Source organism: Echiichthys vipera (assembly GCF_963691815.1).
Source record: "Echiichthys vipera genome assembly, chromosome: 2".
Classification (NCBI taxonomy): Eukaryota; Metazoa; Chordata; class Actinopteri; order Perciformes; family Trachinidae; genus Echiichthys; species Echiichthys vipera.
The window spans coordinates 11520562-11537848 of record NC_139827.1 but is presented as its reverse complement, the minus strand read 5'-3'; the positions used below and the strand labels follow the sequence as shown (position 1 = coordinate 11537848).

The following is a 17287-nucleotide window of genomic DNA, read 5'->3' as shown; positions in this document are numbered from 1 at the left end:
TGAGTGGACTAGGAGAATGTGTGCATGAGTGTGTGCTTAAAAAAGACAATAGACCATCTCACATAGAGATTCTGCAACAATTAAGGTATTCCAGCACGCCGTAACGTTTGTTCATTCTTACAGAACCAAGCAAAGGCCCCAGTTGTGATTTCACATAGCTAACAGCATTCTGGATGAAAAAGAGGTTTTAGAGTGTGGTGTGTGTGAGCCGATCCGCACCGTAAACCACTCAAACTCAACATGACCCACAAAACGCAGACTTTATGCATTATAATAGCGCAACTGCTAGTAAAGAGAAGGACAGAGGTAGACTGCAATGGAACCAGCGCACACGCATGTTTGGGGGAGGGAGAGAGAGAAAGAGGTTGGTGGTTCGGACTATTCTGTAACTACCTCCGCTGCCAGCTCAGAGGTGCAACAGATCTCTCCCCCCATTCCGTCTCTGTACCTTTCACACAGACAATGGGAAGTAATATAGGTGCAACAGCCCTGCAACAAAAAGGCTGTGGGTGGAAAGAGGGTAATCGTTGTCGTTTTCTGAATTCATGGGCATATGATCCTCTTTTGAAGTGTTAAGCAGATCTGAATAATTCACTCCTCTCCAAATATAGGCGGAACTTTTAAACAATCATTTACATCGTTGAACTGGATTGGGAACGCCGGTCTAGAAACTTCACACACCTACTGTACACATAATGAGGTAACACCTGGTTTTACTTTGAACTTGTGATTGTTCACCATTGGCTGGTTACCTGATTCCTGCACAAACATGGAGAAGAGCTATCTGATGCAATGAGAAAGCTGGCAGTGACATCAACAGGATCAATATGTTTTCAGAGTGACTTACCTGCTCATATCCTCCTTAATATATAGTGAGAGCAGCTGTTTGGGGATGCTAAAGGATAACGTGCACTCCTCCATTTGTTCCCGCACAAGCATCCACTTGCTGTCGACTGTTTGAAATCTGTACACCTTGCATATTGGGTTCTTGAACACTGAAAGAGGAAGACAGAGGAAGGGAAAAAAGGTATATTGAACCATCTGACGCAGCAGCAAATGCACCACATTCTCAATCAAAGATCATTCTGGCTGTTTACATTTTTCAAAGGGAAAACAGAAGATCTAAATCATCTTTGTCAAAAGGACGCTACAGATGGTAGCCATTCAAAAGTAACATGAGATATGAAGCACAAATCATATTCTATAATCAATAACTGTGTCTGCATAGATAAGGTGTTTTTCATCTTCCAAAGCATTTCTCTTTCTCTCTTTCTACTTCTGAGGCAGCGCTAGAATACTGACTGAAATACTGAGACCTCATCCTGTTAATCTTTGCCTTATTATTTCCCTCATATCCATTTGAATTAATTACATTGTTTATATGACAGTCGGTCTGAGAGAGTTGACTCATTCTGAAACTTTGTTTGCTAACCTTACCACTTAGCTCCACCATTTAGACCTATACAGATTCAGCCCCATCTTTGTCATTTTTGCAGAGAGTGGCTAATAGCAGCAATCGAAGGCTGGAAACGAAAAGCAGTAATACTTTAATGCTCTTATCTGCATGCTGGCAGCAAGGGGCAAGAAAGCTGTGTGCTTTTGACAGTGTTTACCACTCCTTTTTCGTTTCCAGAGCTGCAGTCATAAAGGAAGTCACTCAATAAGTCGGAGCTGAAGCACCCGGGGTGAAACGTTGATAATCTCACTGTAGGCAGTCAAACATGCACAGCACCAGGAGAATGTTTTCGCTTGAATTGAAAAGTGGGAGCCAGACTTCTGCTCCTGCTGACAGCACAGAGAACACTCCCCCTACCAAACCCTTCCTACTGCACTGTACCCTGATGTGGCCCCAGACTGTCCTTTTTTTCGAAGTCATCTGTCTAAGTGCTGAAGTCATTAATCCTGGTGGTGCTACGTCATTTGTCCTTGTGTATTTAAGTTCAGTGATGCCCTTCAATGCAAAAGGGTTCAAGAAGGTGGTCTACACTGAGAGTTCTTATGTAGTCAGAGGATATTAATATAAGATGCAATGTCATCATGAAGAGTCTTGGCTGGTTGGTTTTAACAACTGTCTCCAGCACCATCAACACAAATGTAAAGGACCTTTTGTTGATTTGCAATGTACAGATCACTTTCTTTAGCAAACATTATCCCATGCTTTTCTGGCTATAGTCTGTAATTTCCAATAAATCCCATGAAAATTCTAAAACAAATTGCTCGTAGTAACAAATACTGTCTGTGAAGCTTACGCCTGATATATCGTACAGAAGCTAATTTCTCTGTGCCAAAGGGTGATATGTTTCTGCAATAATATGAACGTGGGCACTGCAGTTCATTTTGCGCCAATTACACGTAACCTGTTTTGGTGCAAACATGTATTAATCCACAGGTTGGAGTCTAGCAAGATTTCCTTTCACATATCTATGGTTACCATCTAGACATCACCACAAATGTAAAGTAACAATGATGCACTCGACGGGATTACAATGAACAAACTAATGGCCGTATACAGTAACCATGATGAGCACCACGGAAATTAAACAACATCTGGTATGACATTTCTAAGAGGACATATGGCAAACTTCCCTCTGCACAAAATGTTTCTGTCACTATTTAGCAAATATCCTTATTTACTTACAAAAACATGTTCTGCATCAAAACAGCAATGGTTTGTTTCTGTTACATCATAATATGCAAAAACCCAGGTACAAACATACAGTAGTTCTCCTTAGAAGGACAATAACTGTTAGCCAAATAGACTATTGAGAGTCTTATTATTTTTTTTCTACACTGTTGAAGTTAATGTTGAAATTAATGATGATGAAGTTTAAGCCTGGCCCTGGAATCACCCCATATTGATGACAAAAAGAAATGGAGAGCAAGGGACAAGGGTATAAAGGCACAACCTTAACCTGAAGAGGGACAGTTGCGGACATCCACCTCGGTCAGGGAAGCAGATTAACCCCTGAACTCCCTCCTGCCACCACACTAATCTGACCACCAATCAGGCACCTCTGCTTCCCTTCCCCACACCTCTTAAGAAAATGACTTCCCCAGACGTGCTGTGCGTGGGCTCCCCTCTCTCCCTGCTCTCTGCATGCTCATTTTGAAAGGTAATAAAAGTGGAAGAGTAAATTGCATTACTCAATCTGGCAGGGTCTGCAGGGAGGGTATTGTTTTGACGGGCTACAGATGTGCACCTGCAAACATGGCTGCAGTTCACTAGCTAATCACAGTAGAAACAGTAAGTGACAATGACACCATGACGACAGGAGTAGGGCTGCTGTGTCCTCTGAACAAGGGCTGTGAAGATTCAACACCATTTTCTGTCTACATATCTTTCATGGATTCTCTACATTTCTCTCTCCAGTGAGAGAGCTAGCTTTCTGGGTTGCCACTTAATTAATCTCACACACAGCTAGCATGGTGTTTAGTGCTTGTCTTCAGCAGGTCCATAAAGAATCGTGAGGGTTTACCTCATTGCCTCCCACTATTCTTTCTCCATGCCAAAAACACCAAGACTCCTATTCAATCAAAGCAGGCAGGAAAAAATACAACTTCTGAAATCAAATAGGATATTCCAGAGATCCTGTTAATGGAAAAAGGCAGTTCAAGGTCAACTTGATATACATCTACGGTAAAGGGACTTTTAGATAAAGAAAGATGCTAATTAGCACAAAATGGCATTACAATAACAGTCAGGTGAATTATTTCAGGCTGTCTTTTGAGGCCATTACAGGGGGAGTTTCAGCATTTCTCCTGTAATAATACCCCCCCCCCCCCCCCCCCAAGAGTAGACAAAGAAACAAAATATACATACAGTCCGACCATGTGGCTGTCTCCAACAAAGAGAGAGGCCTACATGCATCATAAGAGCCACCTCACACACACACCACCCTGTCTTTCCATGGTTACTAATGTCGCTATAGGAGGCACGCATCAAACTCTTAACAATCTTACCTTGCAGACTGAGTAACAGACTGTTTTTGGATCCAGTGTAATCACATAGCAACCAAGTGATCTCATCTGAAAGGAAGCCTTTTCAAAGACGGTGCAGAATAACTTCTAAACCCGGCGCTCCTTAGTCAAGTAGACTGCAGCTGTTTACCTCTGCTGTTCTAAAAGAGGACCAGCTGGCCGCTGTAAGTTCGCTACACAATGGACTTTGTTGTGGTTATGGCTATGTAAACCTTACTGTATGTTATACTACGGACTCCTTGCTGCTTGTTTCTGTGTGTAATTACAGTTACATTGAATGTGTTTCTCACGCCGCTGAGATTCTACACGTGTGGGTTTCTGTCATTGTTTAAAGCCAGCAGGCTGCATTTGATCAATTTAGAGGACCAGTGACACACCAAGAACCGTATTCTCAGTTTAGGTGACTGAGTGATAGGAAAGCCAGATGTTGTGTTGTTTTGCGGTGGTCTGAGCTACTGTGCTTTGAATTCTCTCTCTCCCTCTCTCCCTCTTTCCTTACTAAACCACACACAGACATCTTTACCCACATCTTAGATGCATTGACACGTGGTAGCATAACACATTATCTTATCTGTCCTCTATTATGTGTTTCATTGCTTCGTTTAAAGCTTTCGTGGTCCAGTCACCGTTCGGAACTGTCACATAACTTAGCCACACTCATGTCCTTTCTCTTTGTCTCATACACACACATACACCCTTACAGGCGCCATATGCTTGTTTATTGCTTTTATACTTTTATAGCAGTGGTAGTGCCTTTGGCTGCTTGTTTGCTTTAGTTGTAGAACAGATGTTTATTAATTAAAGTATTCTTTTTTATTTATCACCATTGCTAAAATTATATAAACAAATTTTTTACTTGTATGAGCAGTTGTCTGTAATTATTTGTGTATATGTGTATTGCAATGGCTGTGACTGGTCAGTGCCCAGATTCAACACTTTACTTCATAAATGTAAAATAGCAAAAATATTGACATTTTTAAGTGAACACCTTCTTTTGAGACTGTCCAGTTATTGATCTCTGCTTCCAGGGTGGTGCCCCGTTATTATTAATGCCCATTATTGATCTTTGATAATTGATAATAACTGAAACCCGTTCCCAACAGTATGAATCATACCTGGCCCTGTCAGGGGGTTATTTTCTCTGTCGATGCAGGCATGAGACGCAGACTCACAAACCAAGGGACACTGGAAAGGAAAAGAACAGAAGGAGACAAACCGAGAGAAAATATTAATATAATAATAGTATTTTCCTGAACACCAGAAGGGCTTTGATCATGACTATTACTTATGAAGTACAATGGAGGTAACCACACCCACAAGAAAATCAAGCACCAATAATTCATCTTACAGCTTTGTGGCAGATAAAGTATGTAAATCCCAAGTTAGTTTTGTCAGTCAGAAGCAATATAAAAACAATGTCGAGCCTGCAGTCAGCAGCTCCTCTAAGTATCTAACTATAATCAACGAATCTGTCTGTCTGTCTGTCTATGTATACATGTATGACTGTCCTTCACATATCTCAGGACTGTTCAGCCAATCAACTCCACACTTTGCGGTTGTATCGCTGAGGACCCAAAGGAGTGCAGTTGTTGTGTAGTCAGTTGTGTAATTGACTGGATGATTAGCGCTTCCTTGGGCCAAGTAATCGTCCTACTCCGAACGAGCACTGCAATAGCTGTGTCAAATATAGCTAATTTAATCCTAGCTAGCGTGGGCAGATTTTAAACCATCATATATATATATTTTTTTACTGAAATGGAGCATAAAACTCTAAACACAAATTTGTATAATATAGCTGAATTTTTAATAATAACTACAGATATAATGCATGAATGGTTAAATGTGTGAACTCATATTTTTTGTATGGACTTTTCAGACTCTACATTTAAAGACTAGACCCACATGGAACCACACAGAGCAAACAGCTGTTGTTTTCTCTGCTCTCTTTTAGTTCAAATTTTCAAGAATGTTGCACTTATGCCTTCATTGCAATCAGTGATGTCACAGCAGGTGACAGCTGAGGGAAAACACACTGCTGTGACTTTGCTGACTGGAAAGCGGGTTGGGAATTGACTACCTTCACTGCCATTTCAGTCTTTATCAACTCAACAAATTGTAGTTTCATCCTCTGATAGTACATTTCAAATGACATACAGTACAACAAGCAGCACATTCATCAAAGCGACAGTACATCATGTTGCTTGTACTGAATAACCACAGGTTACCAAAATGAATAAGATAATAAAAAAACAGTAATCGTTTCCTGTGCTCTGTGTGTGCTCTGGACAGAGTTTAAATCTTTCAATTACAATGTGTTGCTTGGCGACAGACCCATTATCTTCGATGTGGTTCTTTCAGTGAACTTACCAGGGGAGGTGATTGTGAAATTGTGAGATGAAAAGAAAATCAATTCTCAGGCCACTGGACATATTTTCCGAAAGGACAATTTCCCAAACCCAAGCCATGTTTAAAATATTTACCCAAGAATTAATGAACCACAACTGACCATTTGCAAAGTCCCACCCCCTTACTGTCTGTTACGGTGACAGATCTATTAACCAAATTCTTCCTAATTTTTGTAACGATGGGTCTTGGTTTTCAGACAGGTGGATAAAAGCATGTATTTTGCCAACTTAAATAACAACCGTCACTGACCAAACTAACAAAAACTACTAACAAGCTAATTCAGCCAACATTAGGCCCGGTAGTCAATGACACGAGTACGGACGGATTGCTATGTAAGAAGTTAATAACGGAAGTAACCAGCAAACCAGTTTTAAAAGTGACATTTTTTTGTAAATAAGTGCTGTGCAGCGGATCCAATTCATGCAGGTGGGAGGTGAGGTTCATGTGGATTTCTTAAAGAAACTGATAAATAACTAAAACAAGAGTGACGTTGAGACAAGAGGTTTCAGCTTGTTCAGAAACAACTATGGCGGCTCCTAAAGAGGTTAGCTTAGATAATGCAAAAGCATTGGTTTTGTGAAATTAGCTTACATCCTTGTTTGTATTTCAAACAGCATGTTTTCATTTTTAATGTTACAGTGGAAGTAGGGTTTTAGGACCAGGGCTAACCAATGTGTTTGGTAAACGTAACACTAATTGTTTATGCTGTTGAGTATAAACTTCTCCAAATACAAAAAAAAAAAAAACAGACAGAACTCTGACAACATCCGGGACCAGCTTCCACGTATTAGAAAAATATTACACATTAGATACGTTATTTTTTTTTTTTATTTAACCTGCAACCCCACAAACAAATGAAGTTAGTAAATTATGTGTTTTTAAAGTGATGCTTGGTTATACTGTACTGTAGATAGAAAGCTAGTTAACTGGACATGTTATATATATATATATATATATATATATATATATATATATATATATATATATATATATATATATATATATATATATGTTGGAACAGATAAAAACACACTGTCCAATCCATTCCTGAAACATATTCTCCTCGCTTATTATTGCTATTGTGAAGTTTTCTGTTTTAAATGTGGCACAGTGTTGGTATAAAACGTCAAGGCTTCTTATGTCCATGTCACGACAACGCCTCTGCTAGGCCTTTGATACAGAAAAACTTCACTGCCTCTTGATGCATTAAGTCTGGGATTGCTCATCAAAGCAATACTGACAACTAACATTTTTTTTTGCTCGCTGTATGTCAGCTCAGCCCTGTCTGATGAACCATTTAACACAGCCAGACAGCCAAACCTATCCCCAGAAAAGGACTGTAATGACTGTTAGGAACAAACCATCACCTTTCCTAGCTTAGAAATTGATCCTGAATAAAACAGACACCAAACCCCCATGCTCACACACACAAACTCAAAATAAAATGTGTGTGTTTTGAACAAAACAGACAGAAACAATCTTGAAATTTTAGTCAACAAGTAAGCTCTCAGATGATGAAAAGTAATAACAATGAGCCAAGGGGCCACAGCTGTGGAAGGTGTCCCATTGTAATTGTAGACCGCGGACAGCATGTGTTCAATGGCTCTTTGATGACTAAAAATATGTAAAGAGATCAGATCAAAGGTGACTGGAGTCTCTTTCTTCTTTCAGTTGACTATTTTTGAGGGGTCCGTGGGATATTCATGAGTAGCAGCCACTCTACCAGTGACAGGGAATGATCAAACAAGTGCCTCCAACTCCTGCACACACACGCACAAACATACACAGCAAGACATGTGCACGGCTAAGGTAAGTTGAACAAGAACTTCCCCACAAGTGAGACTTGAGTCTCAAGTGAGCCCTCCCTAATGTTTGTCACATCCCTTCCCACTTTCCTCCCCTCATCTTCTGCAGCAGAAATAACACACAAGGGGAAATGTGCTGTGACAACACAAACACACGCACACACACAGGGCAACACATTCATCAAGGCGACATGGGCAGATTGTCAGTGACAATCCGGAGCCTAGCAGGGAACCTCCCTGCACCAGCAACAGGGGTGGGCAGAACAAAAAGCCAGTCAGCCATGTAGAAGCCCCTGGTCAATTATATAAGACAGTGATTCAAACACACACACACACACACACACACACACACACACACACACACACACACACACACACACACACACACACACACACACACACACACACACACACACACACACACACACACACACACACACACAAACAGCAAACAGCAAATCAAAAGCAGGCAAGGGCTCTGTGCTGTCTTGGAGAGCTGTGCTGTGGTGAGAGAAATTCTGAATGTTCCTCTTTACAGATCAGAAACATCATTAAAGCTCCTTCTTTGCTTTTAAATACCCGACTTGCTCTAGAGCACACACTCATTTGACAAATGTTGAACAAATCTGGCGCCATTAGGAATGTTCAGAAAATTAAGTGAAATCAGAGTACATACAACTTCAATTCTGGTGTGGTGGCAGCCCATTTGGATGGCACAATCTTCGGTTTACTGTCAAACTTTGAAGGAGAACACTCTCTTCTTCCTCTTTCTCTCCCCTGATAATGTGAGTCACTTCAGAGCCGAGGTTAAGCGGTGTGTATTGTACGAGATAAGAGTGGAAGCGTGGGTGGTGGCAACAAGAAAGCCATGTTTAAGAAGCATCTGCCAATTGGTATGAAGGAAAGCTATAAGCATGGCTACACAATCCCTCACAAACAGGGTCAACTGTATGGATGTCAGGATGCTAATTTGGTCAGTCTCTCTTTAATCATTTCTAAATATGACAGACAGACAACTGTAATGTGAAAAATGTACTCATAAACATAGGCATTACTCACAAACACACACACACACACACACACACACACACACACACACACACACACACACACACAGACACACACACACACACACACACACACACACACACACACACACACACACACACACGCCTAATCCCTATTAGGGTTTACTGAAGTTTATTTAATCTCATTGGAGGACTTGAGCAGTGCCAGTCTAATCCTAGTATTAGCGCTAGGCATCTGGAGCATGGACCTGCTTTGTGTCTTCCGCCTGCTATTTTACCTTGTGTGAGGGTATATCGGTGATGATGTGATCTACATCAACCTCCTCCATCTCCCCCATCTTCAGACGACTCACCACCACTGTTCCTGCTGCGCACACACCATCAGATGACCTAGAGGGAGAAAGCAACAGAGTTAGAAAGTGTTTGTTTCTTCATTTAATCTGTTGAATGAAAAGTCAGTTCTGTTAAATGGTCTTTTCCTCTAGCTACTACCCCTCCAATGGACCTGAAAAATATCCATCTCCATATTGAGCCCCCAGACTCTCCAAACCTAATGAGCTTATTTTGAGCATCGAACAGGTTGTGAGTTATAAAGCTGGAATCAGGACATAGACGCTTGTACTGCGGCAATTTCTTTTTCTGACAGATTTTGCAGGAGAGTATGCAAGCTGAATAAAGCCGAGGCTGCTCCAGTGAGAAGTTGACGGGGGCGAGGGAAAGAAAATTTCGTATAACTGTTCAAATGGCTGTCTAATAACCCAGGCTCTTTGCCCTGACAGACACCAAATTGATACTAAAGTTTTCATATCAGGGAGCCCGAACAATCACGTTCCCAATCATGGAGCCATGATTAAAGAGCTGATAGAAAATCTATAGTATTGGCAGCAAGACAGATGCTCTCAAATGAAGAAAAATGGTCCCTGGGTATCGTGCAAGCAAGTCGGATCACCTTAGCAGACCCGTCCCTAATGTGCTCAGTTCCACTCCAGCTAGAGAAAATATTGGAGGTTGTGTGCCAGCCAGTGATCTGGGGAGACGGGGTGGGGGTGGGGACACACCCCTGACGGAGAAAACACAAGGAGGGTGATGGAAGCAGAAAGGATGCTTTCAAGGCCAATCCATCTTGGTCAGACACGAGGGAGAAAATCTAATCGCGCCCAAGGTAAAAGAGGAAATGGAAGAAGAGATGCCAAGGAGAGGTAGGGAGGAATGTGAGGGAATACAAGAGCGGAGGATTGCGATTCCAAGGAGATAGATGGAGGGACAAGTGTCTCTGCAGTGGGACAGTGGGAGCTTCAGTTAGCGCTTAATGTCTTACATCAGTCCCAGAGCAGAGAAAATAACACTGCTTGGTTTATAAATCTAATCATTGTCCCTTGCCAGACACCTGTCTCAGTGTTTACTCCTCTGCTCATCTTTGTGCTTCCCTCTATTCCTCATCATCTCTCTCTCCCTCTGCTTCTCTGTGCAACAGAGGAATGAAGCGTGGTAAAACAAAGTCACCCTGACTTTGAACAAACAGTAGGTACTGACAGTGGCCCACACATATTCGAGGAAATGGAGATTAACATGCATCAAATTCAGTGACATTCATCCCTATCCAAACCTTGGGGGTTACTATGGCTCTCTGCTCCTTAGCTTGCTCTGCTTCAATCCACTGATGAAACTCTACATTTAAAAGGGAGGCTTTGTTAAAATTGCTTTAAGATAATTGATTCATGCATCAGAGATATATTGTGATTCTTTTGATTTGCGGCCAAATTTAAACTCAGCAACTGTTCAAATACAATCTTCAGACATTATTGTATGTGAGCGGCTCATTCTAGTGATTTGATTTAGCTACAGTACATCGCCGTAGTTGTGGTTTATTGTACAAATTCTGCAAAAAGTCAAACATAGAAAAGGGCAGAGACGTTATCTTTTCGACAGAATGCCTGGTCTGCAGTGATACAAACTTTTAGCGTGCACACTAACTGACCCCAAAATTAACTTTGAAGGTTCTGTGGAGAGCTGTGGATGAAAAAGAAACCCATCATCCACTACCCTCACCCTCCCACACCCCCTCCTCCTCCTCCACCCATCTCTTTCCGTCTGTTAGAGCTGGCAAGGAAACAAATCTGCAGACTGTACTTTGCCTGCGAGCCCATCTCTTTTTTTTTTTCTAATTGGCCCAGGATCTCTTTTATGACAACACTTAATCAGACAGCTTTGTTAAAGTGACAAAAATAATGCGCTTAAAATGGCTGCTAAGAATTTGGCACAATTCAAAAAATAATTAGTTATCAGGGAAGTGCCTTACATTTACAGTTATTTGCTTTTAAGAGCCTCTCTTGCAATTTACAAACACATTTTCTTATGTAGGAATGAGCAGTGTCATTTGTTTTAAATAACTGATCTGTACCCTGCCAGTCTAAGAGGCTCCTGATGTATGAGCCATATGTATTAAGTGCATATACGTACAAGGTGCTATACAGCAACTGCTCAAACGAGGCAATAAATCATCTCTATAAAATAAAAGTCTCCTTGTCAGTGTCAAATCTTACATGTACTTCTCAGTAATAACAACATTCTCTCTTTACAGACAAACTTATAGAAAATCGACAGTATAATATCTACTAAGGAGCCCCAAAATAAAGTGAGTTCAGCAATATTTCACTAGCAAGGTTCAGTCAGTTGGGAACCCACGTCTGCCCAATTTTATCCTTAGGATTAAAATATACAACAAGCTGGAAAATGTAATTGCCCAATGAATATTGATTGCACAACAGACAAATTGAATGAGGTGACACCTTGTGAGAGTTTGTCAATGAATTTGTCTGTAACTGTCACACTTTGTGGTCCACATAAATCGAGCAACTCTTTCAATGAGGAAGATTGTGTTAAATTAATAGAGAAATATATATATCCACCCAGGCAAGACTCATGAGGAAAATGTTTGCTAACTTATAAATAAGCCGGTAGGTATTATAATGATTTTTAGATAAAAAAAAAACAGTCAGAGAAATACAGTACAACTAAACATAAAAACACTACACACACACACACACACGTACACACACACACACACACACACACACACACACACACACACACACACACACACACACACACACACACACACACACACACACACACACACACACACACACACACACACACACACACACACACACACACACACACACACACACTCTATGTTGCAGACCCCTGAGCACCTTTTTATGTTGGCGCTTTTTCCATTATATATCACAATTAACATCATAAGCATCTTCCCCTGCAACTGTAAGTACTGTTATTACTAGTTTTGCGGTTAGAAGGCAGATACAGATGGCGAAGGTTATTATTTGTGTTGCTTGATGAAATGAGCAGTTATACTGTGCTATAATAGCCTTGCATGGCAATATACTGTAGCGGCCTCTGCAAAATTTGGATGCAATAGGGAATATTCAGTCCCTGTTCTGTCTGTGGAAGTAATAAAGCGCTGTGCATAATAATGATGATTATGATTATGTGCAGACTGTGGGAAGTTGAAAACAATCAGATTGACAAAGACAGAAAACTAGGAAAAATGGCCAAGCAAATGCCACTTTTTCTTCTGCCTTTTGAACATAAAGAAGGGAAAACTCGAACAGCCGTGCCAAAGGAAGGACAATTGTACAACATTTTCAAAGGTCTGAATTTAACAGCCTGTGGGTGGAGAAAGTTCATCAAAAAACTTCAAAGCAGCAATACATCTGTGGCTGTCAGGCACTCCCCTCTGTGGGAAGCCAGAGGAAAATACCTGACAGACACAGAAATGAGCCAAAACACCATTGGCTTTTTCCCCTCACAAGAGCTTTTGCTTCAACTTCAGGGAACTGAAAACACACAGCAGGACCTGGAAAAACTATTTCACTTTTTGCTCCAGATTTTGCCCACAGTGGATACAGTTTTAGGAGTCCTTCGTGACAGCATAAAACTGTACATTGCCTGTGGAAAGGGAGTGGTCAGAGGAAGCTAATTGCCAGGATCCTACACAGGCAACGAGAATGATTCAGCCTTGTATTGTAGCAGTGGAAGTGTGGATGGGATTCTTGACCTATATAAAGCCGGACGGGAGGGCTAAATATAGCGCTGGCTAGTTTTCACTGAGGACAGATGTTAGGAACCGGGACTGTAATAATTGGAAATGGCAGCTTTAGAAGTGATACAGAGGGTCCTGATATCCATTGGGGGTGAATGACATTATCTTGTGACTCAGCAGTATGTGCACATTTTGCAACTGAAGGACTGACTCAATCAATAAGGCTACACTGGAAGCATTGTTCATAGAGCTGACCAGAATCACCAGGGAACCTTAAACTGAGCACACACACTCTGGCCTGTCTGGACCACTTCAAATATACTCCTTAGGAAGAAACTGCCCTGGTTTCCTCTCAATGAAAGAGACTTCCACTTAAAATATATGTCCAGTCTGAATCGAAATTGAATGCTAAAAAAGCTGTGAATGTTGGAATAAAGTTTTGTAAAAATCTATTTGTTAATTAAATTAGTTTAGTGGCATGTGTTCAGGACTTTTTGCTTAAAGGATTGAGGGGGAAACATCACATTCTGAATTTAAAAAAAAAGCTGATTCATGTGTGATCAATCTCTACCACATGCAAATTTATGCAATGTAAAAAATTCAGTTTGTCTGCTGCAATATATCTGTAATAAGCAGAATGGTTGCTACGTTGAGGCAAGATGCATACTTGCACAAGATTTGTGAGTTTTAACGCATCCTATTTGTTCCAGTCACATCACACACACTTCTGTATTCTTGCATGACGAGAAGTGTCTTCACACTACATTTACTTTTATGTCAGTGCTTTACCAGTGTCAGAAACAGTCTGGGATAAGCTGTTTTCACAGATAAAGCAAGGTGGAAAAAAACTACTCAGAAAGGATGCTATTTCTTTAACCAATCACCTCAAACCCAGGAAGGGGCTCAAAACTAGGTGGTTGATGACTGCTGGGTTTAATGTTTATACATTTCACAGAATTTTGTGAAAGTCAGACAGGGGAGTCGATGGGAAAGCTGTTGAAAAGGGACACAGAAGACTCAATGAGAAGACACTGACATTACTTTCGCATTATTTCTGGATAGTAACTTAAGAGTAAAATAAATTGCACCATAAACACAAAGAAACCTATATGTGTGGTTCTATTTCATTGCAGCTGTGAGTAAAAGTTACTGCATTTCAAATGATAAAATCTTAATGTTCAAAAAATAATAAAACACATTAATGGTATCCTGTTTAGTTGAGCCTGTTTTTGTCACCAGCAGTGGGAAAAAGAACAAAAAAGATGGCCTCAATTTAGTTCAACACCACAGAACACATCTGTGGTGTCGGGATGTGGTTTAGGTGAGAATAGGTCAAAACAAACTGTATTGACCTCCACCACCTGTTGTATTTACCACAGGCCTACAGAGACCTACTGCAAAAAAACTCGAGCTTAAGAAAAGATGAGCTTAATTCCTTCATGAGGAGCATGGCTACACAATGTTACCACTGATCATAGTGTGGTATAAGCTGGCCGAGACAATGTGGTGCTAATTCAAAAATACGGAGCTGCATTGTTTGGCTCTCTGAAAGCCATTTTAGCAACTTGCATCATGAATCTCATCTGAGTTTAACTATGACCACATTGCACTCACACATATCTTCAACAAGGCAGTTCAGACGATCAGTACAATCAGGTGGGCACCCAAGATTAGTGTCACCAACTCAGTATCTGACTAAATGTGAAATACGGTCCAAATATCACCTTCAGTTCCTGAGGTACGGCGTTGTCATGAAAATAAAAAATGTCATCACTTCATCCTTTAATCCTATTTGGCATGTGTGTGATATGACGACATAAAAAGTAAAGGAATTATTGAGTTATGGCCAAAAACACCTTGGCCCTGACCTTGACCTTGACCCACAAAAATCGAATCAGTGGACATTTGTGCCAAATCTGAAGACAGTCAGACATTTCTGTTCCTGAGATGTCCAATCACGAGAATATTAGTAAAAATACTATGAACCATTATTATATAATTATTTTATATCACCCAGGTCGTCAGCTGTCTGCCAGGTGCTACTGCTGCACCTGCCAAAATATATTATATATATATCCTTGTCAGTGTCAAATCTTACATTTACTTCTTCTCAGTAATAACAACATTCTCTCTTTACAGACAAACTTATAGAAAATCGACAGTGTAATATCTACTAAGGAGCCCAAAATAAAGTGATTTTGTTTAGTTCAGCAATTTTTCACTAGCAAGGTTCAGTCAGTTGGGAACCCACGTCTGCTCAATTTTATCCTTAGGATTAAAATATACAACAAGCTGGAAAATGTAATTGCCCAATGAATATTGATTGCACAACAGACAAATTGAATGAGGTGACACCTTCTGAGAGTTTGTCAATGAATTTGTCTGTAACTGTCACACTTTTTGGTCCACATAAATCGGGCAACTCTTTCAATGAGGATGATTGTATTAAATTAATAGAGAAATATATATATCCACCTAGGCAAGACTCTTGCGTAACTTCACTTATAAATAAGCTGGTAGGGATTATAATGATTTTAGATTTTTTTAAAAACAGTCAGAGAAATACAGTACAACTAAACATAAAAACACTACACACACTCACACACACACACACACACACACACACACACACACACACACACACACACACACACACACACACACACACACACACACGCACACACACACACACAAACACTCACACACAAACACACACACCTTTTTTGTATATGAAGTACTGTACATATACAGTATACAATGAGAATGATCGAAAGGTGCATGTTTTTTGTTGTAAGGATGAAGATGGCTGGCATTCATTCTGTGCGATGTCACTGAAGAGCTAAGTGCACATCAGTTACAATTGAATGAGCGTGGATGGAAGTCACTTTTAAGTGGGTGAGGGCAGGTGGTGCAGTGACAAAGAGCGTACTATATACCCCCTATGATGACCTTCATCACCACTCACTCAATTAATACTACATCGACAACACATAAGTGGTAGAGGTCAAACTAAGCTAGCGAGCCCCATTGCAAAACATGAAAAAAAACAACAAACGTAAAATAGATCTATCACGTTCATCAAATTCTGAAAAATGGAAGAAGAAATCACAGTCTGTTTCAAGGGTAATGATTCAGTAACACAGAAACAGAAGATGCCCCCACACAGACAGACACTAAGGCTTCATAATTATTGTTCAACAAACTGTAAAAGAACAGACAAAACTCAGTCTCCTTTCATCTTTATCAAACCGATGGTTTTGTTCTGTAATTGCTTTAGAATAAAAAGCCAACCAACAGTATCTAGACTTCCAATGATTCTGGAAAGTACGTACTTACTGAAGCATGCGAAGTAACTCTTTTTTTGTTTTTTGTGAATTTTGTGTTCAAATTTGTTTTTGTTTTTTCCCTTAAAGGTAGTAAAACGTGGATTAAAGAGGAAATGTTTAACATTATTGAAACTTTTTTGATGAGCGATAGATGAGAAGATTGACATCACTCTTATAGTGATTATCATAAAGACGGGAAATGGATAAACAGCTGGCCTGGCTCTGTCCAAAGTACCTCTGGCCGATGGCTATAGCATTATATTTAGCATAAAGAAATCATCTGACTGTTACCTGGAAAGCTGAAACAGGATTGTGTCAGGATGATCTATGTCAGGGTCCTCGGAGACCTAACAAAACCAAGAATCACCTGAGGGGAGGAAGCACTAACAAGCCTTTTTTGTGTTCACATACAGCTTTCATCGGGGGAATAAATGGGATGCTGCATGAAAACGCCATGTGCATACTGTGTGTTAAAGAAAAATACATAAAGAGAGATTCTGTGTGTAGATGGTAAATGAACTTAAACTCATAGCACCTTTCTAGTCTTCTGACCCCTCAAGGTACTTTTACACTACTTTCTGCATTCACCCTTTCACACACATATGTACACAGGCCAACTGCTCATCAGGATTTAATCTAATCATTCAAATGCACATTCACACCCCAAGGACACTTGGACAT

At 40.4% G+C, this 17287-nt stretch overlaps 1 protein-coding gene across 1 annotated transcript in view; it reads right to left on the bottom strand.

Annotated features, from left to right (window-relative positions):
* inpp4b (inositol polyphosphate-4-phosphatase type II B) overlaps positions 1 to 17287 on the bottom strand; it is a gene marked incomplete at its 5' end in the record, with an annotated part of 91569 nt that overhangs the window by 56116 nt on the left and 18166 nt on the right. Inside the window, 3 exons of the mRNA XM_083936813.1 lie at positions 848 to 995; positions 5094 to 5163; positions 9496 to 9607. Of these exons, the coding sequence (XP_083792939.1) occupies positions 848 to 995; positions 5094 to 5163; positions 9496 to 9607 (330 nt within the window). The remainder of the gene's footprint in view (positions 1 to 847; positions 996 to 5093; positions 5164 to 9495; positions 9608 to 17287) is intronic.